The sequence below is a fragment of the Rhamphochromis longiceps genome, linkage group LG14 (genome assembly GCF_057381845.1).
Source record: "Rhamphochromis longiceps isolate RC_006_pf linkage group LG14, R_longiceps_female_GT1.1, whole genome shotgun sequence".
Lineage (NCBI taxonomy): Eukaryota > Metazoa > Chordata > Actinopteri > Cichliformes > Cichlidae > Rhamphochromis > Rhamphochromis longiceps.
In genome coordinates, this window is record NC_140570.1 from 33,392,263 (window position 1) to 33,416,508 (window position 24,246).

The 24,246-nt window shown below is 40.6% G+C and overlaps 3 protein-coding genes across 6 annotated transcripts in view; all 3 read right to left on the minus strand.

The window, feature by feature from the left end:
- LOC146654485 (cell adhesion molecule 2-like) overlaps positions 1-24,246 on the minus strand; it is a 182,637-nt gene that overhangs the window by 14,382 nt on the left and 144,009 nt on the right. For 3 of the 4 annotated variants that reach the window (XM_085380980.1, XM_085380979.1, XM_085380982.1), the window contains 2 exons: positions 3,982-4,167; positions 3,578-3,715 (listed from right to left, as the gene is read on the minus strand). In XM_085380980.1, coding sequence (XP_085237106.1) covers positions 3,578-3,715; positions 3,982-4,167 — 324 coding nt within the window. The remainder of the gene's footprint in view (positions 1-3,577; positions 3,716-3,981; positions 4,168-24,246) is intronic. The other variant, XM_085380981.1, reaches the window with a different exon arrangement.
- Positions 7,842-9,420, minus strand: LOC146654486 (uncharacterized). The gene is made up of 2 exons (XM_085380983.1): positions 9,118-9,420; positions 7,842-8,229 (listed from the first exon to the last, which is right to left on the minus strand). Exons 1-2 carry the CDS (start codon positions 9,375-9,377, stop codon positions 7,959-7,961), a joined length of 531 nt encoding a protein of 176 aa, XP_085237109.1. The 5' UTR covers positions 9,378-9,420; the 3' UTR covers positions 7,842-7,958.
- Positions 19,459-21,159, minus strand: LOC146654487 (paraneoplastic antigen Ma3 homolog). Its single transcript, XM_085380566.1, has one exon. The coding sequence runs from the start codon at positions 21,094-21,096 to the stop codon at positions 19,459-19,461; it is 1,638 nt and encodes a 545-aa protein (XP_085236692.1). The 5' UTR covers positions 21,097-21,159.

A 24,246-nucleotide genomic window follows, 5' to 3' on the forward strand; every position in this document is an offset into this window, starting at 1 on the left:
TAAGGGATTACTACTTCAAAAAGTAATTAGATTACTGTTACTTTCCCGTAAGCACACTGCATTACTGCGTTACTAAACCGTTGTGATTTTGTTTGTGAGAGAGTCTCATGACAGTGACGTAAGCACATGTGACGTTAAAAAGTAAACTTCAAATCTGAGCAAGCACCTAGCAAGCCGCCACGGGAATGTGAAATTCACAGAGAAACCCCCGGAATTCTCCACTGACATGACCGCTGCAAACCTCCATCGGCCCCACTCCTGCTAAACAGGTGAAAATAGCTTTAAGAGCGACAGGATTTTATTTGTTTTTTGCTGTGTTTTACTTGGGTCTATTTGAAAGAGTGAGTGTGAACACAAAACATTATTTTATTTTATATGCTGGAATATGCAGAAAATAGGTTTAAATGTTAAAGAATTTCTTCAAGTCAAAGACTGTTGCATATAATTATATTTTTGCTTAATGCAATGTGCATAAAATTAAAAGAGGCTTTTCATTCGATTCAATTTTATATGATGGATTATCCATAAAAAATAGAATTGGGCTGAAAGGTCTATTGCTTTATTACGTATTCAGGCTGTATATCATGTTTTTGAAAAGTAACTAAGTAATTAATTACTTTTGAAAATAAGTAATCAGTAAAGTAAGAGGACTAATCTTTTGGAGAAGCAATCAGTAATTAGTAATTAACTTGACCAACACTGGTAATGAGTAAAAAAGCAGTCAGGTCTAATGTTGGACTTAAGGAAAAGCACTGAAAATAACTCTAAACACTTTTCTTAAAACGTATCTTACTTTAGGCAGTGAGACACTGGCTATATAGGAAACATATTTCAGTATATGAAGCGACACACAGCCTTGATGGCCACAGGTATTAAAAAAATGGTAACTGCTTCCTTGTCAGAGCTCTTGTGAGATAATTGTGAGAGGAATGGGGAAAGTAGAGGAAAGGGGACAAAATGAATAAATAAATGACTAAAGGTGAAACTGATATGATAGATATACATTTCACTGTGTACTACTGGGATGTCAGCTTTTGTCAGTAAGACGATAGCACAATTATACAAATATATCCCTGATACCACAAGAAGGCTAGAAATTGCAATCCCTGCTCTTTCCTACAGTAACCGCTGCTGCAGACACTGTTTATATACTAAGAAAGGTATATGGATAAGAAATGAGTAAAACTTGCTCAACAAGAAGTGAGCACTAATTTAAAATAGAGGACAGAAATGTATTGTCGAACTGTACTGTAGGATAGCTGGACAATTTAAGTGTCTAATATGCCAAATAGAAAATTTCAATTTATCTCAAACCGCTGTGGAAAAAGGATAACTTTATGTATGCAAAGAGAGTAACAGTGGGTGGGTTTTTTTCTCAATAGATTACAATTTGAAGTCTAGCTGTCATTCAGCGACACAAGTAACTTGTATGACTCTATACTCTGTAAACAAATTATTTGACACTGGATGACAGTTGCATTTTGAGGTTTGTAATGCTGTGTGCCTCTAATATAAATTGTCGAAAAACAAATCATCAGAGCATGAAATAAATATGACATGTTTTTGCTATTACACCTTCTGTCGTCTTAGAGCTTTGTAGACTGGTCCCCCAGTGGGGATAGATTTGACTGACAGCAGACACTGGCGGCAATGATCTTCCACAGAAGAACCAATGGCAAAACATGCTGCTCCCACAACATACTCGCTAAAGAAAGCTTTAAAGCCACACCTACAAAAGACTTGGATCCAGAGCACTGATTGACATTCCCTGTCTTTGACACTTTGACATGGAAATGAAGTTTTTAAGTCAAGCCCTCCAGTCTCTGCTATGTTCTTTTTTTTTCTTTGACTTGGAGATGCAACGCTCCTGATGTGTTTGCCCAAGCGACTTAATAAAATCCACTGTATGCCAGTAAAACTAATAAAAGCACATTTGTATACAACATACCAGTTTGGGGCAGACTGGGGGCACAGGATCTTTTTTAGAGACGCGCAATTTCTACATATTTAAATGCCATTTTCTATATCACATATAAATAATGGGATTTTTTTCATTTTATCTTCACTTTATGCTTGCTTGTGAAACCCCGGTGAACAATAAGGTATTAAATTTTTATATCACAGCAAAAGGTATTATCCTGATATTTGCATGCATCACTCTTTGAACTCTGCTCGATTGCATTTTTATACTCGGCTTATGTGCACATGTCCATATATCCTAAGATTATATGCTTTAAGGCTTTAAGGATTTAATTGCATTCTAAAACATAAAGCACAAAAATATCATCTCATCTCTCACTGCATCTTGAGACGGACAGCAAGTCTGGTTGTGATGCTGTGTGCCAGCTCTCCACTAGCCTTTCAGGAGTCTACGTGCATGTCATTTCAACAAGAAAACTTCATATCCCAGCCCCTCTCCCATCAATCATCATGCCATGTTGGCCAGACACAGACAGAACCACCAAGAAAAAGCTCTCTGGTACAAATCTTCAATAAAGAGCAACTGTCACACTGAGCCTCCACAGCAGGCTCCATTACATTAAAGAGCTCCAAACAGCATATCTCAGCCATCAAATTGAGGAAAAACATTCCACTCCTATTTCTTAATGTTTTTGTCTTCCCTGTGCTTCTTAAAACCAGAAATAAGAAGGTGATAAAAGCTATACAACATAAAGTGCAGAGTTTCAAAGAGTTTGGAAAGCAGTGTACAAGAAAGTGAAAGCTTGTATGATTCTGTGGAACCACTGAAAACTTCTGCTGGTTTATTGTAATCACTGCACATCATGGTTTACCATCTGATATTGCACTGTTTCAGTGGGGTAGTTGGATTAAATTAGGTATCTGCTCTTTCCAGGTTTGTATTGTTACACATTCTTGTGCCCTTCTTTACTGATTTTCCTTGCCAATCAATTAGCAAAAGACTGAAAAAGCTGAAATGCAATAGATCAATTCAGTCAATTATAACTTCTTTGTCTTAAAATCAAAATATACAGTAATTGTACAGTTCATGGAGGAGTCACTCAATCAAAAGAAGAAATTTAAAAGCTTGTGAAAATATGTTAGATATACTGTATAAAATATTCAGCAAAACACAAACATATGGGTTTCTAAAATTTTCTTTTTCTGTTTTATTTCAAAGGAAACGGCATTTTCGGGAATTTTGTTTACTGAAGCCCAAGAAGAAACGTTAGCTTTGACATTTTTATATTTTTTAAGAACTGTTGTATTGGATGCTGTTGCTTTTTATGAATCGACTGACTGAATGCATCTTTAATTTCATTTGTATGACAATGAACACTGAATGCAGAGATTTTTTTTTATTTACAGTTAACTTTTAATTAGAATCAATAAAAGTTAGCTAGTGAACAGCTTCCAAGTACAATAGCATTGCTGATAATGCACCATGCAACTCACAGAACTATTGCAATACAGCCACGGGAAAAATGCATGAATATTTTAGCATAAAGAAATATAGCACCGGAGTGAGTTGACGGTAAGGACACCTACTAACAGATAGAAATGGACAGAGAGTACAATGAGAATACAATGGCTTCTTAAATCCACTCCACACACTTACCTTGGACCTCCTTGTCATTTCGGAACCATCGGATGGTAGCAGCTGGTTTGCTGCCTGATGTGGTGCACGTGAGAGTGACTACGTCCCCCTCCATTGCTGGCTTGGTAAAGCCTGTGATCTCTGGTCGTCCTGGCACTCCTGCAGTGCACAGAAATGTAAATCTACAATCTAACAACTAAAAAAATACTGTATGCACATTGAGTAATATCTCAGTGGGAATTCTAGGTGGATTTCTTCTAACAGCAACAAAAATAATTTATTTCAGATATCAATCTTTCTTTACAAGATAGTTTAACTTTATTATTACTATTTTTCATCTAGCAGACAATGTTACAGTCATGCAGTTTTTTAATGTCAGAACCTAAAAGCATGTGCAGGTGTTTATTTTCTGAGAAGTAATTCACCTATGGAGACTTCACCAAAATGCACATGCTCACCCAGAACAGTGAGAAAGGCCTTGGTGGTCCTGACAGGCATCGTGAAGAGCGAGCAAGTGTACAGTCCCTCGTCTGACAGGCTGACGTCATTGATTCGGATGGTGAGCTCCTGCGATGAGGCTCGAACTAGTTCAATTCTGTGATCCCTCAGAGCTATGCAAGAAAGGAGGACACAAAGAGTCATAGAGGGCAGAGGAAAGAAGACGTACAGTTAACTAATGAGCAAATGCGCACTGAATTTCAGTGAGGGCAGCAAACGTGTAGAGGTACTATGAAATTCAGATGACCTTTACCAGAACAAGGCAGAATACACTGTGCTTTCAGTTATTTCTAATAGTTGTCAAATGCTGCAAACACATACTGTGGCCAGTGGTTTGAAACATTTTCTTTTGATTTCCATTCTAGGCTGACAGGCTTATTCACATTCAACGAGAATACAGTAGGCATCCATGGGACGCACTGAAGCGTAGCGATAGAAAAAAAATACAATCTGAGATTAAAATATTTTGGAGGGTAATCATTTACACTTTTAGCAGCTGCCTCTGCTTGTGCTCAGAGACGTGCAACAGTTACAGTGCAAAAGGCAAAATTTTAATACTGACATGGACATGTTTTCAAATCTTTGCACTGATAGGACTGTGTTGTACACATGAGCAGTGACAAAAGCAATGGGTAGATCGCACCCTGACCAACCCATAGAAACATATCTATAGTTAAAAAGGTGATCTTGTTCATGTCATCTTCTATACAATTTCAAATTCAAAATCACCTGCTCCGACAAGCGACCAACCACAGAGGCCAGGAAGGAAAGTGCCCTTCATTGAATAAATTGCACATTCTTAATCCTCAGTCCCCCGAGGCTTGGCCAGCGCTTTCCCTGCACCCTTTTTCATTTGAAGCAATTTGAACTCTATTGAATTGTACTACACAGGCAAAACCTGGCAAAATGCAGCAGGAATAGGTGCTGATTAGGATTTAATCATTGTGACCAATGTAATGTGCTGCCCTATCAGATAAAGAGCAAATCTATATAAAAATCATTAATCACCAGTGTTATTTCCATTTGATTTTAGTGATAAACATACACAGCATACATGTGATACACAATTAAATTAGATTGGGTGAAGTGGTTATTAGGTTTACACAGGCATAGTTCATTATCAACAATGCTGTTCTTCAGCTTCAATTACAGCATATAATTTGATGATCATTATCGTGTAATCACACAAGCTAAAAAAACGAAAGAGGGAAAAAAAAGACATTGATGCCCCTAAGAAGTTTCTTACTAGAGACTTTTTGTAATCCAAGAATAAGGACTTGTGTAAATAAAAACAATCTTCAAGCAAGAATTAAAATTTAATAGCTTGCTGTCTGTGCCATCAGACAGCAAGCTTATTATGTGCTACAGGGCTTAATACAAACATTTGATAGTCTTACTGTAGCAAACAGCATCCTGAAACAAAGCTGCCTGATGTTCTTTGTAGTTAAGCATCCTCACTACAGAGCCTGAAAATGCCCAGAGGCTCTGGCAGAAAACAGCAAACCCTTTGGTGGATGGATACATTGGAGAGGTTATGGGGTCTAAGCAAACACTGTACAGGAACTTGAAAGATATGGCAGTATGGGCTGGGAGGATCAAAGCTTTCAACAAGATGACATACAGTGCTAGTCTTCCCCTGGCCCATATCCCTCTATCTCTGCAACGCACTGAAGAAAGTCAGGAGAAACAGGCCAACTTTTCTTCTTAACCCCCCCGCTCCTTAAACATCTCTGAGATGACGATAAATGGTCTGCTGTTGTTATGTAAAAGGGAACTGGTCAGAGAAAGCTGGTGTTTTTTGGTTAAAATTACGTCTAGCACACAATCTGGGTGTTTAAATACAGAATAATGTGTGGTTTACCACAGCAGCTACGATTAGTTTGAAATTATGTTTCTTCACGGGCGACAAGAATAATTAAAAGTGCTGATTCTCCATGGTGATTAGTTAGCCTCCTTCCAATCTGCACCATTAGCACCCACCGAACGCGATGGACGCGAATAGAGCGTCAGGTTTACATGTAAAGTCAATGGAAAGGCGCGATAACGCGCGATTGCGGGTCCCGCGAAAATTCGGAAGCAAATTTGCGTCGCGAAAACGCCAAAACGCGTGAAACGCGCGTCAGTGTAGCGCGTCTGGCGCGTTTGACTCGCGAATAAAACCACGCGCGTGAGTTTTTGTGTTGCATTTTGTGCATACGCGCGTTTCGCGTCTACCGCTCGAGTTGGAAAAATCTGAACTCCAGCGTCAAATCGCGCCGCGACAACCAATCAGGAGCCTGGTGACGTGGCTGTTACCTAGGTCAAAGGGGCAGATCCAGCCAAAGCCTTTCATACTTCAATGGAGGGGAAGGCTAATCAATGCGGTAGCAAACAACTCGGAGCTGTACAACACCAGCTGCTTTCAGTACCGAGACAGGAATAAAAAGGACCGAGCTTGGAGGAAGATATGTGAAGAGATCGGGCAACCTGGTAAGTTCATTCATTTCTCTTTTGAAAGTTTTCACTGACCCGGGGAAGCCACACAAAAGCTAGCAAGCCACCGCTATTTTCCCACTGACGTACAAATACCGTTCTGCTTTTATGCATGTTATCATTTAGGAATATATTTTATTGTTTATTAATAAACAGCACACAGTGGTCCCGCTGTTCATCCGTCACTGCTTTGCTTTTTCGCTGATTTTTTATTGCACAGTACAGCATTGCATTCTGCAGCCTGATTGACAAATCTCCTGCGCTTGCCAAATTTATCACGTTTGGTTTTGATAACCATCGCGTCCAATAGAAAAAACAGCACAAAAACACCCATAACTATGAGCCTCATTCGGAAATAGACACCTGCACCGTGAGGGAAAAAGGCGCACGAAAGTGGCGGGCAGATGAAGACAAACCGCGGCATAATAATACTTTTACGTTTTGCAATCTACAAAGGTTTGCACTTTGAGAATCAATTGTGAGAACTGTGACCAGGGGCTAGTTATTCTGAGAACCCCTGCAATAAATGAGGGACCACTGTCTACTCTACGATTATTATATCGAACCTGTTAACATTTAATACTGTATTGATAGAACCAACTGATTCTGCAGCAGAGCATCCCCAGTCCCTGAGCTCCTGCTGCTGCACCCACAGATATGTACAGCAAGCACTGATACCTTTTTAGTCGGTGGGATTCCCTTGTGATCACCTTTACTAAATATCTACAACCAATCTGATTATATCCTGTTATTGTTTTTTTTTTCAATGTTGAAATTAAAATCTAGTAGCAGCCTTCTCATTTCTTTGTGTTTTGTGCTGTTTTACAGGCCCACAGAGGAGGACGGCTCCGAGGCAGATGAGGGACGGGTCCTAGGACGGTCCATCGGCGGTGGAGCTGGCCATCCTGGAGTCCCTGAAGAGGCCACACCAGTCTCCAATGGAGCATTTCCTCCTCAGCCTTGTTCCTGCTCTGGAGAGCAGCTGGTCCTTTTTATTCCTGTCTCTCTGTAAATTCTTATATTTTATATATTTATGTTTAATGTTTTTCTGTTTGAGACTTTTAATATTATTTCAAATAAATGTTTATAATGACTAATGTCTCAGTTCTACTACACAGCAAATGTTGGCACACGACTTGACACATGTAGAATTTATTTCATATTATACTAATGACAAAATATACTGATACAGTGGGATGCAGAAGTTTGGGCAACCTTGTTAATAGACATTATTTTCCTGTATAAATTGTTGGTTGTTACAATAAAAAATGTCAGTTAAATATCATACAGGAGACACACACAGTGATATTTGAGAAGCGAAAAGAAGTTTACTGGATTTACAGAAAGTGTGCAATAATTGTTTAAACAAAATCAAGCAGGTGCATCAATTTGGGCACCACAAAAAAGAAATGAAATGAATATTTAGTGTATATCAATGTGTGTGTCTCCTATATGATATATGGGGTGCCTTTGTCTGGATGTGCTTCCCATCCAGAGCTGCACAGCACAGAGGAAAGTTCCAGCGCTCCTGGAATCCCTCTGTGATGGAGCGCCAGTCTCCAGGTGAAGGCACAGCCATGAAGTCGTCCACTAGACAGTCCCAGATGGACGTCGCTGCCTGGGGGGTGATCTGGCTCACCGTGGACACACCGACTCTGAAACTGAACGCGATGGTCCTGAAGGAGTCCCCGGTGACAAGGAACCTGGACAAAATTGTTCAAAATCAGTATTATGTGTACTGCAGTTACAAAATACATCATTCAAATTCCAAAATACTTTTGTGATGTCAGATTTAAATCACAAAACATGAATCTTACATAAAACCTTTTGTAATTATAAGGATAATTACAAAATGTATATTAGATAATATCTAAAACAGTTGTGTTTTGTTTTAACTTTAACATATCATAATTTGATTGGTAGCAACTTTCACAACTACAGTGAGCCAATCACTCACAATTCCTAAACATGTCAATCAGGTAGGAATGAAGTGAGACATTAATAGAAATAAAGAGTTGTGTGTTGACATGTAGCCCTTTCCTTGCTTAAATCATTAATATTTTTGAAAAATTAATCTATGATAAGACAGCTTATCAAGATAGAACCATGTAACTAGAGATGAACCAAACTGTTCACAGTTTTATCTAACTCTGTTTTAATAAAGGCTGTGACCCCTGCTATAGAGTCTGACAGCTGCAGGGATTATATACAAATATTCAACTATCCCAGAATTAAACCAGGTCTAAATAAAAAGGAGTGAGTATCACTACAAAGGTTAACTCAGTGGTCCTAATGCTACAGTTTGATATCAGCAAACACCGAGCGCATACATTGATGTGACACCACAGCCATGCTATCATTCAAACACTGATAACAGCATAAATCGAATTAAATCGGGACTTGATGAGACCTTCTGAGTATCACTAGAAATATTATAAAGAGTCGTCTCTGTACCACAGTTTTCTTTCAGTAAACACCGACAGCATTCACTGTTAGCATAGCACATCCATGTTAGCAGTGTATAACTGGATGGATTAGCATATTAGCACAGATATCAATAAAGGACTACCGTATTAAATAGTTTTACTAACCTCAGGCAGACGGACAGGCGCTCTGCAGGTGGGATTGAGCGTCTGTAGTTGGTGTCTAGGCGGGCAATGCTGGGACCGACGAGGGAAAGCAGGTCCTCAAACTGGCCAACGGTGATAGCGCTGGAATCGGCCGTCATCCAGGCGCAGCTCCTGGAGCAAGTGGTGAAACTCACCAAACTGCTCATGCCTCTGGAGGACCTGATGGACCCAGGTACGGCGAGGACGTCTTTTACGCTGCTGCTCTGCTCTCCACAGTACATAGAGAAGGGAGACTCTCTCTTCAAGCGCTAGCTCGATAGCTGCCATCTTGCAAAGATACCGGTCTGGCACAACTCCCTCCCACATTCCTCCCACATTTCCGGTTCACGCGCTTTTGACGCGCGATGGATTTTTCTTGGACACGCGTTGAGACGCGAATGTACACGCGTCAAATTAGGGGCGTTTGGGGCGTTTTATTCGCGTCCATCGCGTTCGGTGTGAACACACCGTTAGAACTCCACAGTGGCTTATTTACACATATTTTCAACAAATGCAGTAACAATCATTTCTATTATACTCCAAGGGGGACTTTCTTTATATTTCTTTGGTAAACCACAATTTTGTTGGATTCTGACAATTAAATTTAAGACTGCTATTCGCAAAAATTACGTAGTGGAAATAAAACCAACCTCTTAACAAAGTCTGCTACTAAATAGATAGGCTATCAGTTTAAATACCAAACAGTGACCGAAGTACAGTACAGACCAGTGATAATTTCAAATGACATTTAAAGGACCAAGTTGGATACAGCTCATTTTCTGTATCTTCTGCACAACACCATATTACTATTCGGAATTGAAATATATCTAAATGTCAGTAGCCGAATTACTTGTTCTGATAGGCTGAACCCACGCAAAAGCTGCCAAACAACTTATAGTTGAATAAAAGATGGTCATGACTGATGCATTTTTGTTAGACATTCACTGGTACTACACAACACATGGGTCAATGACATATTGATAGAATGAGATGTACAAAGGTTTGAATAACCCAAAGACAGGGGTTATCTATTACTCAAACGGCATATGGCCAGGAAACCATACTACCAGAATCCAATCCAGGCTGGAGGCCTAGAATGTGGCCAGATCTGTCACAATCAGACCCAAATGCCAACGGCTGACAAAGCTTTTTTCCAGGTGCTTTAGGAAATCAATGTGATGAAAAGGTTCATTTCCCCCAAACCCTAGACAGCTCTTGCGCTGTTCATTCTGCTAAGGCACAAACATAAATCTGCACCCTGACCTTGTGTATGCTCCAGCCTTGCAGGATGGCAGCTTAATAGCATGGCAGCCGTACGTCTTCTGCGATGGAGGCCTTACCAAGGCTGTCTCAAATCAGTAAAATTGACACCCAAGTTCTCCCTCAGGGCAGGGAACGCTGTTGCTTTGCCCTTTTGATGCAAAGTAATGTTTGGCTCATTTCCCTGACAGTCCTTCGCATTACCAACCATACCAGTGGAAGACCAAAGTGAGGTCAATGGGCATAACCAAAGTTTTTGATATTTACTTTTAACAATCTAGGCATACTTTACTGAATATCACCTGCAGGTAATATGTTCCAAAAATGGTTTTAACACGTGAAACTATAACCTGATGCCCAGTTTTGACACACATAAGAAGAACAGGCGGTCTGGTTAGAATAGCAATGACCTTAAAAATAAAAGTGCCTCGAAGAGCAATCATCACATGGCGTTCACGTTTCCACAACACTCAGGGGTGTTAAAATGTTTTTAATTCAAAACAATTAAGTATCCACCGACAGTTCTGATTTTAAATGAGATTCCACATCTACTCATTAGTCTTGGAAGCTGATGGCTCCTGGGTTCAGCCAAAATATGTTACATGTGTACTGTTTCCCCATTTGGCCTTTTTTGAATGGCCTGTAACCACTTTGAGCTATTACTGAAATGTGAAAGCACTAGCTCTCCTTAAGCGAGAACACAGGATCCTGGCAACTAACCCCTACCCGTTCTCCAGCCAGGGGCTCCACTCTTTGCAATTAGAGTGTGTTTGCTGCTATCTGTGCACGCTCGGTGACTGTGTGGGCGAATCTGGATGTCTTCCAGGTCTATAGTGGTGCAGGCAGGGGGCTCTTTCCCACAACACATGTGGCTGCAATTAAGAAAAGGAAAGAGCCTTGTTCCAAAGGGCCATTGTCATTGCCCGTGCTTTCAAAGATCCCACAGAGCAGATGCTGCTCAAATTGGACTAATTTCCGGCACTTGAGGGAGCTAAGCAAAGAGGGAGGAATTTTTCCAGCAGCTATGTTGCGTACCTTCTTCATGCAGTGAATAATGAGATTTAATATATTTTTGTCCATTTCTCAACTAACTAGCTTTAACTTGATCGTACACTGTGGAATTTCCTCCATCTATGCTGTCAGTTTCTCCAGATTAAATCCTGACCAAAACAAGTACCAAGCAGGATTATATAATTGTAATAGTTTACAATGTAGTCTTTTCACTTCTTTCAGTTGGACCTTAAACTTCTAAGGGCCTTTAAATACAACAGATAATTACACTAAATACTTATAAGTTATACATGAGAGGTTTCATAGTACAGTGGTTTACATATTTAGCTAACAAATGAAAGTTCACTGGACTGAGACCAGGGGGAGGCTCAAATCCCTTTGAGGTTGCATCAGGTGTACCAAATCAAACATGTGGCACCATCTGCTGTGGTGACCCCTTGTGAATAAGGGAGCACCTGAAAGTAGCTTTTATACATTAGAGTGCAGTGTGGCACAGATCATCATTTAGTGCATAGAAGAGTAGCTGTGCACAGAAGTGATCCTAGCTGAGTGTAGAGTACCCTAATGGTAGATTCACATTTCAGTGAAGCTAGAGGTAAAGGAGTACACTTAAAAGCCCATTAGTCCCCAAAGAAATACATTAGTTGAGGCCATGAGGCACTTTTTAAATGTTTGCTGCCAATTACACTGGGAACAGCAAATCTATGCCTCGTCACATGTAAAAATTAGTTCCCCAAGAAGATTAGGAAAAATATTATGTGACATTTACATTTATGAAGTTAACATCGTGCTATGTTTTGATCTTTTACATCTTACTTAAATGTTTTTTGTTTGTATGTTTATGTCCTTTATTTTATCTTATAATTTAAGTCTATGAATGAAGTATACAGAACTACAGTCATAATAATTGTAATAGCAATAATGAGACTAATAATAATATGTAGTTCAACTGGAATTTTAAAGGTAAGTGCCACTCAGTTGCTGATAACAGACACACCATCAAATATGTGTTTTCTAGAAAGGAGGCTTAAATGGGCTTTCATTGGTGCTCACTCCAGTAATTGCATCCTTGGTAATTATCCTTCATTCTCTCAAGCTAATGAATGTTTTAATGCTCACATTAGAGCATTCATTTAGCACATAACAGCATTTTGATTACTACAAGCCAATTAAGATCAATTTTGCTTTGTGACCTTTATGATCCAGACTGAATGCCCCAATTAAATGTCATGAATGAAGAACCATGAACTTCTGAGAGATGGAACTGAAATGGGGAGAAGTCTTTAACAATCTGCTATGGCATGTATATGCCGTATATTGCTCTACATTGCTCCACGCGCTGTAGATCAAATTAGCAATTTGCTATCTGCCTTTGACATGCAACCTGCAGCAGCTTTCCATTAATTGCATTATTCATATTTCCCATATCTGACAAAATATTCTGTTTCCATTCTGCATGCCTCACAGATGTCATTACCATTCTTTACAACCCTGCTGCTTACATTTATCCTTTTCTCACAGAAGCCAAAAGTGAAGTTAATCATAATGAAGACAGTAAAAGACAGCTCTGTTCTCATTTGCCCTGCTCAGGAATAGTAATTTTAAACTCCAGCAGCATATGAAAGGGATAATTCTACAAAAGACATATGGTCTAAATCAATTTTTTTTCATTGTGGCAACTCACCACAGAGCTGTTTGCTTTCAGTAACCACTAATCAGCCTAATAAATGAAGGATGCATTGGCCTAGCTATTAAGCCTATCTGTCTCCCTTGTCTAAGGTCTGTGGTTTGTCTGAATGCTGGTCTTTGCCTTAGTGTTGTCTGAAGCCTGTGAGGTGGCAACAATCAACCAAGACTCAGATGCTCATAATGGATGAGGAGGCGCATGCCAAAGAGCCAGCTGGCATGAAATAAGAAGAGGGCTGTGTTCAGCTTTAGACAAATATGCAGAGACAATCCAACACATATGGATCGGATGTGGAAATCTAGCAAGGTTAACAATCTCAAGGTTTCACTGAGCCTGTTATGGGACAGGATGAGATATCATCGGCTCTCTCGCCCATAATACATATCGCTTTAGTTGTGACCAATTGCACTGTCTCGTTCCTACCTGCAACCTAGGCCTTGTTTAATCTTTTATCCTTTTTGTAGGTTTGTCACACCATCGCTGTGTAGAGAAGTTTTAGTTTTTGCATGATGCACTTGTAACCACTGACTCATTTTAAATAGTTTAGGACAGCCAAACTACGGACCAGTTGCTAGGTTCGGCAGGGCTACAATAGAAAGCGAGGCGAATGCAGAATGAAATGGCTGGAGACAGGAATTTGAGCAGCAACAGTTATTATTTTGCACAAAAATGAAATAAACAAGACACAAATTCCACATTGACAGTAGTAGTGATAATAACCATAACAATAACAAGAAGAAGCCGGCAAAACAAAAATAACCCCAAAAATAGTCGTTTGAGCTCAATATTCAATTGTCTTTTTGTCTTTGGTCATTTGTCAAGTCAAAAATTCTTAGTCTAGTTCTTGTTCTCTTTCGTTTGTGGTTTGTGTGTTACCACTTGGGAGTCTCCGTCGAGGAAGAAGAGTAAGTTCCTCTGCAAAGTTCAGTCTGGGCTCAGGCTCGCCATCTCCATCCGGAGAGAATCCATTGGAATCCAAAATCTTAGTTCCTTCCACACGGACAAGGGAAAAAAAACCTAGCCTGCACAACAATATTAACATTATTGTACACAGCCAGCTCCGTTTCTTCTCTTGTATCACAGCTATAGCTTTAGTTCTTTATCTCTTTTCACATTTCTTTCACATTACCACAGTAATACATTACATGCATGCTTTGAATATATCTCTCGTTATACATGAAATTATTTTAACCATGTAAACAACAAATGAATTTCTTGTTCTCTTTTTAACCATGAAATTATGATTAATAGGTATAACCAACAAGATAATACATTTTTCCAATCATCCTTCGAGTATGCTAAACAAATCCTACCACAACAGCATTTCAACCGTTTTTAAACAGCAAATTACCACTCGCGAATCGGTATGAACAGAAGAAACAACTTTTAGCAACAGACTAACACATTATTAACTTTTCAAACCCATGGGCTAAACTCACCAAAATGTTAGAAAATTCCGCACGAGCTATCCGTGACCTGTCTCATCTATTTCCACGTGCGAAAAGATCTAGCTCATGTGAAATGATGGTCTGGTGTTTCGGAAGACGGGGCTAAAACCACCTTCAACCAATGAAAAAGGCATTTATCCCTTGTGATCCAGCAACAGAAAATAAAGTTTGCTAGAGGATCACACTTCCTTTTTTCAAAATAAATGTTTCTTTTCAAAATAAAATAATGAAAATACATTTATACAATCAAAACGAAAACAAGAAAAAAATAACAAAAGGTAGTTTTCTCTACTGGGTTACACTCTCCCCAGCTAAATGTCATGCACGTCTCGTTGCATGTGTAGCCAGTACTGTCCCTCTGTACTGTTTAGGGACTCAGAAAAGGCTATGCTCAAACCCTGGAAAAGTGATTTCACAACAGTAACTAGAGGGTTTCCTAAATCAGGATAATCAAGTCTTTTAGGTGGATGTCTGATTCTTGTTGACTGTCTTACTGGTTGAGTTGTAATGGGATCACAACTGTCCATCTCATCAGGTGAGTTAACAGGCTGGTTTCCTGGTTCTTTAACCAAATCCTCAGGTGATTCATCCAATACGGTTCCCGTTCCATTGTCCACAGGATCGTCAATTCCAATCTCATCTCTATCTGGTAAGTTTTCAACAAGCACATGATTGGTAAGTTCGTCTTGCTTGCATCTTTATCCATATTCAGCTCCTTGTTGCTAGCAATTTCAGAAAGGTCACAATCAGGTAAGTTTGTAATGTCTGGTTCATGAGAAGGTTTTGGATATTCATGTACAGTAGTAAATCTGGTTATTTCTTCACATGGGGAATCATCAACCCATTGAATGAAAAGTTCATTGTCAAGTTCCATTGATTCTTCATCCTCATTGCTTTCTGTGACAACAGTTTGACGCGTTTTAGGACGGTGAACCTGCTGTGGCTCAGATGTGTCTGCGGTGGCAACCGGGAGGAAACTGCAGGGAAGCAACAGGTCTCTGTGTAAAGTTCGGGAGGGACCTTGCTTGGACTCGGGTTTAACAGTATAAACGGGTAGGTCGCCTGCACGTTTGACTACCACATGGATGTCTGCCTCCCATTTATCAGCAAGTTTATGCTTGCCACGCAGCCGCACATTTCTAACTAAAACCCGGTCCCCAGGTTCAAGTTCTGAAACAGTTATTTTGCGATCAAATCTGGCCTTATTCTTGTCTGCCACTTTTTGTGCGGTTTGAGAAGCTAACCTATAGCTTTCCTCTAGCAGTTTCTTGAGACTTTCAGCATATTGCGAATGTGTCACTTTTTGATCTTTGCTGAGAGGAAGTCCATATGCAAGATCAACAGCTAATCTGGGTTTTCTGCCAAACATCAACTCGTAGGGTGTAAACCCTGTTGCATCACTACGGGTGCAATTGTACGCATGTACTAATGGCATAACATAGTCTTTCCAGTGAGACTTTTGTTTGGATTCCAGTGTTCCTAACATACTAAGTAGTGTTCTATTAAATCGTTCAGTAGGGTTACCACGTGGGTGGTACGGGGTAGTTCTTATTTTCTTTATCCCAGAGATCTCACACAGATCTTTTATCAGTTTTGCCTCGAAATCAGGACCCTGATCGCTGTGCAGGCGCTCAGGTATGCCGTAGTGGACAATGAACTGGTCCCACAGGCACCTGGCGCCCGTTCGTGACTTTTGATTAGAGGTGGGCAACGCGAGGGCAAACTTAGTGAAATGATCGGTTATCACAAGGATATCCCGTGTGTTGCTACTGTCTGGTTCTAGACTGAGAAAATCCATACAGACGAGTTCTAAAGGTCTGGTTGTTGTTATGTTGACCAGTCTAGCTGCTTTTTCAGGGGGACTCTTTCTCCGTATACAACGATCACATGTTTTCACTTTCTGCTCAACCTGTGTCGCCATGCGTGGCCAATAGAATCGGGTTCTGACCAGATCAAGGGTTCTGTCGATACCTAAGTGGCCCATGTCATCATGCAAACTTTGGAGCACTGAAGCTCTGAGCTCCTCAGGAAGAACAAGCTGGTGGGTCACCTGGTCTCCATCTTGTCTTTTTCTGTATAACACCTCATTGTGCATTTCCAACCGATTGAGTTCCCTAAGCAAAAGAGGGAGATCTGGGAGTTCTTTTCTAACAGTCGGTGGAGGTGTCTGACCATGTTCGATTTGTTTGATAACTTGGCTGATTGTCGAGTCTGCTCTCTGCTTATCCTTAATTTCTGATTGGGACAAGGCAGGGATGGTTGGTAAGCCATGATGTTCTTCTGAAACATAGATGTCTGGAATCGCGTCAGCTGAGAGGGTAAGCGATTCTACAAGTGTAACACCACTATCCTGACAATCATCACTGACTTTTACAAGGTGATTTTGACAGATTGCTTGGACAACATCACTATCTACAAGCTTTATGGTGTCAGTGGTGTCAGTGTCAGCTAGGTGACGCTCTACAAATTGGCTTACACGCTCCTGCTCTTTCCTGGACTGGACATCATTTACGAGTTCTCCATGAGGACGTCTAGACAACCCATCTGCGTCTAGGTTGTGCTTGCCCGCTCTATACTGTAACTTAAAGTTGTAGTTAGATAAAGCGGCAAGCCACCTATAGCCAGTGGCATCTAACTTAGCAGAGGTCAATATGTATGTGAGTGGGTTACTATCTGTAACCACAGTGAACTGACCACCATACAAATAATCGTGAAACTTTTCAGTCACTGCCCATTTGAGTGCTAAAAATTCCAACTTGTGGGCTGGATATCGTGCTTCACTTCTTGATAACCCACGACTGGCAAAAGCTATGGCTCTGAGCTGACCCTCCTGCTCCTGGTAGAGTGCTGCACCTAAGCCAGTAGTACTGGCATCGGTATGGAGCACATAAGGCAGCTTCGAGTCTGCAAAGCCTAAGACGGGGGCTGACGTTAGCTTTTCAATGATGGAGTCAAAAGCTTTTTGACACTCTGCGGTCCATCGGTCCTCAAATGGCAGTTTGGGATCAAAGTAGGTCTGGTTGGGTTCTTTGGACTTTGATTTCTTACGTAGTGGTGGGTAACCACGAGTGAGGTCATTGAGTGGGCGTACTATGGACGAGTACCCTTTTACAAAACGTCTGTAGTACCCCGAGAACCCCAGGAAAGATCTTAGTTCTTTGAGATTCTTGGGCCGTGGCCAGGTCTTTAGGGCCTGAATCTTTTCGGGATCCGTCTCAACTCCGCTTTCAGAGATTACATGCCCAAGATACCGAACTGTGGTTTGGAAAAATTTACATTTTTCCAGCGATAACTTCAGGCCATACTCTTTAAGGCGATGGAGTACCCGCATAAGTCGGCGTTCGTGTTCTTCCAAACTATCTGAGAAGATGATGAGATCATCTAAAAAGACGAGCACTTCATGTAAGTTCATATCACCAACACAGCGCTCCATCAGCCGCTGGAAGGTGCTTGGGGCGTTGGTTATGCCCTGCGGCATGCGGTTAAACTCCCAGAACCCAAGCGGTGTCACAAACGCGGTCTTTTCTTTGTCTGCCTCCTCAACTTCTATCTGGTAATACCCAGATTTCAGATCGAGGACCGTGAACCACCTGGATCCTGAAAGGGCAGAGAATGTCTCTTCCAGATTTGGAAGTGCGTAAGAGTCTTTTATTGTTTGCAAGTTCAGCTTGCGAAAGTCTATACATAGACGCACATCATTGTTCCGCTTTCTCACCACAACAATGGGAGACGAGAAAGGTGATTGAGACTCTCTTATCACACCTGCAGCAAGCAGCTCCTGCAGGTGTTTCCGGACAGCCTCAAGATCTTGAGGGTGTATAGGGCGTGCACGGTGCTTGAAGGGAGTCGGATCATTAAGCTTGATGGAATGTTTCACCTTGTTCGTACACCCAAAGTCAAGATCATGAAAAGCGAATACTTCCGGAATGTCATTGAGTTGCTTGGTTATCCTCTCTTTCCATTCATGTGGAATCGGAGAGTCACCAAAATTGAAATTCAGCGGTGTCTTACTTGTGGCTGACTCATTAACACTGGTGACATTATGCTGGGACATGATACAATGGAAAGCTCCCAGCTCTGCAATGACACAAGTAGACGGGATAGTAACATCTTGTTCTGTTTCATTTGTAATCATAACAGGCACTTTGTGTGGAGCTCGGGAAGGAAGTGTTATCAAGCAAGTTTTAACACAAAGGCCACCAGGCAAGGAAGACTGAGAGGGGTGTTCAACTATGGCACACGTGTCTGCTGCAGTACAATGAACGTTAGCAGATCCCTCTAAAACTACTGTTTGGCCTGCTGGAACTACAACTGTAGCCTTGCCTGACAGGGTAACTAACCCAATGCTCCCATCTTTGTTCTGTGTATGTCTTAGTTCTAGAGTTTTCAACAGGGCTCTAAACCCGCAAGGACTAGGTAAGTAGTCAGAAGTCTTAAGGTCCAAAAATTTTTCATAAAGGACATCAAGCGTGTTTGTTCCCACCAACACTGGGGTCTGACTGTTTGGATGAGTGTCTGGAACAACAAGAGCTAAGGTTGGTATGTCCATCTCTGCATCTAAGAAGTCTTTTGGAAAAGTAATGCATGTCTCTATATAACCCAAATAGGGGACGGGCTGACCTGCAGCACCCTCCACTTCCAAAAGATCATAGAGTGGGTTAAGATTTTGATCTGGAAAGTTCTGTTTGTAGAACGACTCAGCGACTGTGGTCACTTGTGACCCTGAGTCCAGGAGACAATTTACATTAACGCCAGAAATGCTAACTACTGCTGTGCATTTAGAGCCAACCAACCCTTTTGGCAGACTATACTTCTGTGGCTTAGTGACAGATTGCTTACAGTTAGCATGTTGCATGTACTTAGTGGGACATGATCGCCTGGCTGCAGTCTCCATTTGCCCCGCAATAGAGACTGTTTTCAGTTTAACTGTTCCTTAGTGGCTGGAGGGTTCTCAACCTCCCATTTCCTCTGTTTCTCTTTAAACAGTTTGCGCTTTTCAGCAACTAGGGCTGGGTTTGGTTCATTTTCGCAGTTTGGCTTGATGTGGCCATCTTCTCCACATTGGAAACAGTACCACGGTTTGGGTGGGATACTTTGAGTTTTAACTGTTCGTTCTGAGGGCTCCTTGCTCACTTTGTCTGGCTTTCGGTTTTCTTTAGACTTGGTATGGGAGGCATATCTGGAATTCTGCGCTTTTGATTTCGCAGTCAGCTGCACCAGTTGGGCCTGGAGCTCTGCAACTTGCTTTGAGAGTTCTTTAATTGAGCTTAAGGTGGTTGTGTCTTCATTTTTGTCTAAGCAGCCTTTGACTGTTTGGAGGTGGTATGTCGCTTTTTGTTTCGTGATGTTCAAATGTTGCTTCATTCGCATTGTTTTGGTAGCATTTTGGTCTTCTTCTGTGCGTAATAAGAGAAGCAACTCAGGAAAAGATGGGGGGTTTATCCGTTTTTGTTTTAGTTGAAGTGCGTTTAAAAGGGAATCATCCCAGCAACCACGACAGAACTGCGTGACAAGGAGTCGGTCAACATCATTGCTTAAAGCACCACCCCGTTTTACAGTGTGAGTTAAAGCTACCTGAAGGCGTTGTACGTATGACGACGGTTTCTCACCTGGATTTTGGAAGGTGTCAAGAAATTTGGCGTAAAGCTCTCCACCATCTTGAACTGTCCCATAGGCAGAATCCAACATTTGAAGGTAGTCTGCAGGTGAGCTGTCTGGGTTCAAGTGCTTAACTACGTCAGCTGCCGGGGGTAAGAGAGACTCAAGAATCTTTCGCGATTGTTGCAGTTGCGACATGGAAGTGTCACTCAAGATTAGTTCAGCACTGGAACGCCAAGTATCATAATCTGGCTCATAGGTTGGCCGGGGGTCCTTGCCAGAAAAAGCTCTGAGTTTTTGTGAAAAATGTTGCACTGAATGATCATCTCTTCTCACAATGTGCTCAACTACTACACGCTGCACCTCAGGAGGGTTTAAATCAGGTGCAGGTATGGTGGGTACACTATGAGCTGGGTTTCTTGCAGTGTGATTTGACTGGTTCGATTGCTGTGCACCATCAACACTGGGTTCAACAGCTGAAGGCTGAAACTCAGCCAAGGGAGATTCAGGTAAGTCAATTTGCTCTGATTGATCATGTTCAGGCTCTTTGATTGATTCAGCTATCTGTGACATCATGTCTTTCAGAACATCTGCAAACCCTCGGCCGCTCATTTTGGCTAGGTTTTTTAACTCAGTGAGATATGACTTGGTTGTATCATTCCCCACACATCGCGTGTATACGCTTGCAAGAGACTGTATTCTATACTTAACCCCGCTATCGGATATGTGGTTGTAAGGTAACGGCTCAAGAGCATCAACAGCAGTACCTGAATTGTACTCAACAACAACACTCGAGATAAACTCAGATTTACCATCATCTACCTTTAAGACTCTTGAGATTGACCCATACTGTTTTAGGAATTCAGTCACCTCATCAATTTGCTCATCTCCAGCTATTTCGCTCACGATCACCGAATTTGGGACTTTAACAGATTCACGTTCAACAAGACGGTCCATTTGGGGTGCGTTATATACTTGTAATCACATGAGAAAAAGCCTCCTGGCTGGCTCGCCAAGACTTACTGTAACCACTGACTCATTTTAAATAGTTTAGGAGAGCCAAACTACGGACCAGTTGCTAGGTTCGGCAGGGCTACAATAGAAAGCGAGGCGAATGCAGAATGAAATGGCTGGAGACAGGAATTTGAGCAGCAACAGTTATTATTTTGCACAAAAATGAAATAAACAAGACACAAATTCCACATTGACAGTAGTAGTGATAATAACCATAACAATAACAAGAAGAAGCCGGCAAAACAAAAATAACCCCAAAAATAGTCGTTTGAGCTCAATATTCAATTGTCTTTTTGTCTTTGGTCATTTGTCAAGTCAAAAATTCTTAGTCTAGTTCTTGTTCTCTTTCGTTTGTGGTTTGTGTGTTACCACTTGGGAGTCTCCGTCGAGGAAGAAGAGTAAGTTCCTCTGCAAAGTTCAGTCTGGGCTCAGGCTCGCCATCTCCATCCGGAGAGAATCCATTGGAATCCAAAATCTTAGTTCCTTCCACACGGACAAGGGAAAAAAAACCTAGCCTGCACAACAATATTAACATTATTGTACACAGCCAGCTCCGTTTCTTCTCTTGTATCACAGCTATAGCTTTAGTTCTTTATCTCTTTTCACATTTCTTTCACATTACCACAGTAATACATTACATGCATGCTTTGAATATATCTCTCGTTATACATGAAATTATTTTAACCATGTAAACAACAAATGAATTTCTTGTTCTCTTTTTAACCATGAAATTATGATTAATAGGTATAACCAGCAAGATAATACATTTTTCCAATCATCCTTCGAGTATGCTAAACAAATCCTACCACAACAGCATTTCAACCGTTTTTAAACAGCAAATTACCACTCGCGAATCGGTATGAACAGAAGAAACAACTTTTAGCAACAGACTAACACATTATTAACTTTTCAAACCCATGGGCTAAACTCACCAAAATGTTAGAAAATTCCGCACGAGCTATCCGTGACCTGTCTCATCTATTTCCACGTGCGAAAAGATCTAGCTCATGTGAAATGATGGTCTGGTGTTTCGGAAGACGGGGCTAAAACCACCTTCAACCAATGAAAAAGGCATTTATCCCTTGTGATCCAGCAACAGAAAATAAAGTTTGCTAGAGGATCACACTTCCTTTTTTCAAAATAAATGTTTCTTTTCAAAATAAAATAATGAAAATACATTTATACAATCAAAACGAAAACAAGAAAAAAATAACAAAAGGTAGTTTTCTCTACTGGGTTACACACTGCTGGAATTGTGTTTCATTTAAGGAATCCCAGTGGGTTTATAATCTAATTATACACTGTTGTGATCCTTCCTTTGCTGCATGTTGTTATTAAATCAGCCAAAGGTCAACTGGAGTATTCTTGGGATTAAGTACAATACTCACCATGAAATAATTAACAATAGTTGATTATTAAATGCTTTTTGTGACTGACATTTTTGTAATCATGCAAATCAAAATGTGAAAGTTGTGTGAGATGTTACAACAAAGAAAAATTATACAAAGTGCAACCACAGTTCCAGAGATCAAAGTTGTGGTTGCACTTTGTCTGATGGTCTCCTATACCAACAGCCCCTGATGGTTTCTTTCAAACCCCTTTGGCAAGGCAGTTGTAAAACTGCCAGGCCTCTATGAGTTACAGACACTCTGGGGAAAAACTGTGCATAATTAGTGCCATCATTAAAACAGTTATTATTTTTGCCCACTGTTAGGGTAGCGGCTAGTGGCCATAGCTAATAATAAAATGATAATGTTAATGTTGGCGTTAGGGTTATGAGTACTGCCGATCTGTAATGTGAAAAGACTATGTTCATTTAACTGGATAAGAAAAACTATTTTTTGTGTAAGAAGTGGAAGGTTTCTTGTAAAATCCCAGAGTAAAGCATTAACTAGCAACTAGACAGAGTTTAATACAGTACAGTAGTGATCATAGGTGTTTATTGTTCCAAATCTTTGCTATTTTTTGGCATGCTATCAAGTTTTTCATTCTAGTAACATAAAACCCAATTATCAGCCAAAAGATCTAAAAATGATGCACAAAACTGAAGCACAAGAGTGCATCCTTTAATGTGATCCCTTGTATTATAACACCAAATACAGCTTGCTCACGTCTGCTTGTCGTCTAATAACAGTAAACCATGTTGGCAAGGGTGAACAGTTACAAATAACTTACCTTTACCATAGGAGTGGCTAATCAGAAAGCTGTGCCTTGGAAGATGTGTTTTTTTAAGTAAAGTATTTTTCCTGGCCATAAGTGATGTAACTGAAACAAACAGTGTCAATAATAATTCCAAAGACATTGCACACACTACATATAGTTCTGTTAAACTGGAGTAGATTTATGATATTCAGTGTTTTTGAAAGACACAGAAATCCCTTTGTCCTTGGCTGTAATGCAGTTTTAAAAAAATCTAATTTGTCAGACCTGAATTAAAATGGAACAAATTATAGCTCGGGCAAAGATCAGATTTTGTCTTACTTTACCCAGAAGCTGTAAAACTCAATTGAATATGGAATGTCAGGTTTTTTTTAGTTGTTTCACTTTACTCTGCTATAACTTCTCAAAGGAATTTAAAAGGTCATTTTAATACTCCTTTTCCTCTCGCACAATTTTAGATCAAACTCCAAACACATCCAGACACATGCCCTTATCTTTAATACCAAGCTTGAGGGAATGACCAAGAGTAGATTTCAAAAAATATGCCTCATAGCATCATTACTTCTATGTGTTATGCATCCAGAATCACACATAAAAGCGGTGAAAGCTGAATCGCCTTTGGATTACACATGCACAATGACAAACTCCCCCCATCCTCTCTGTGAAGAGAGAATAAAGGGAACTTGCATGAGCTTCAAATGGTTACATATGGCCATGTTGTCATGGATTCCCAAGAGGATTATAGTATGCAGAGGTGGACAGCACACAGAGACAACAAGCACAAAGGAAAGGAGATATCTATCAGAACATCAGGAAAAAAATAAAGCCATAAATCTAAACACTAGAAACAAGAAGGGCTACAAAAATCTAAATTACTCCGTGACAGCAGTCCACAAGCAGCTGTTCATGAGAGGGAGAGAACAGCTTGCCTCA

Excerpts from the sequence above, each read along its gene's own strand:
- LOC146654486 (XM_085380983.1), bottom strand. The coding sequence starts at position 9,377 with ATGTACTGTGGAGAGCAGAGCAGCAGCGTAAAAGACGTCCTCGCCGTA. Across the intron at positions 8,230-9,117 it reads CGCCTGTCCGTCTGCCTGAG|GTTCCTTGTCACCGGGGACT; the intron begins GTTAGTAAAACT and ends AATTTTGTCCAG.
- LOC146654487 (XM_085380566.1), bottom strand. The coding sequence starts at position 21,096 with ATGGACCGTCTTGTTGAACGTGAATCTGTTAAAGTCCCAAATTCGGTG.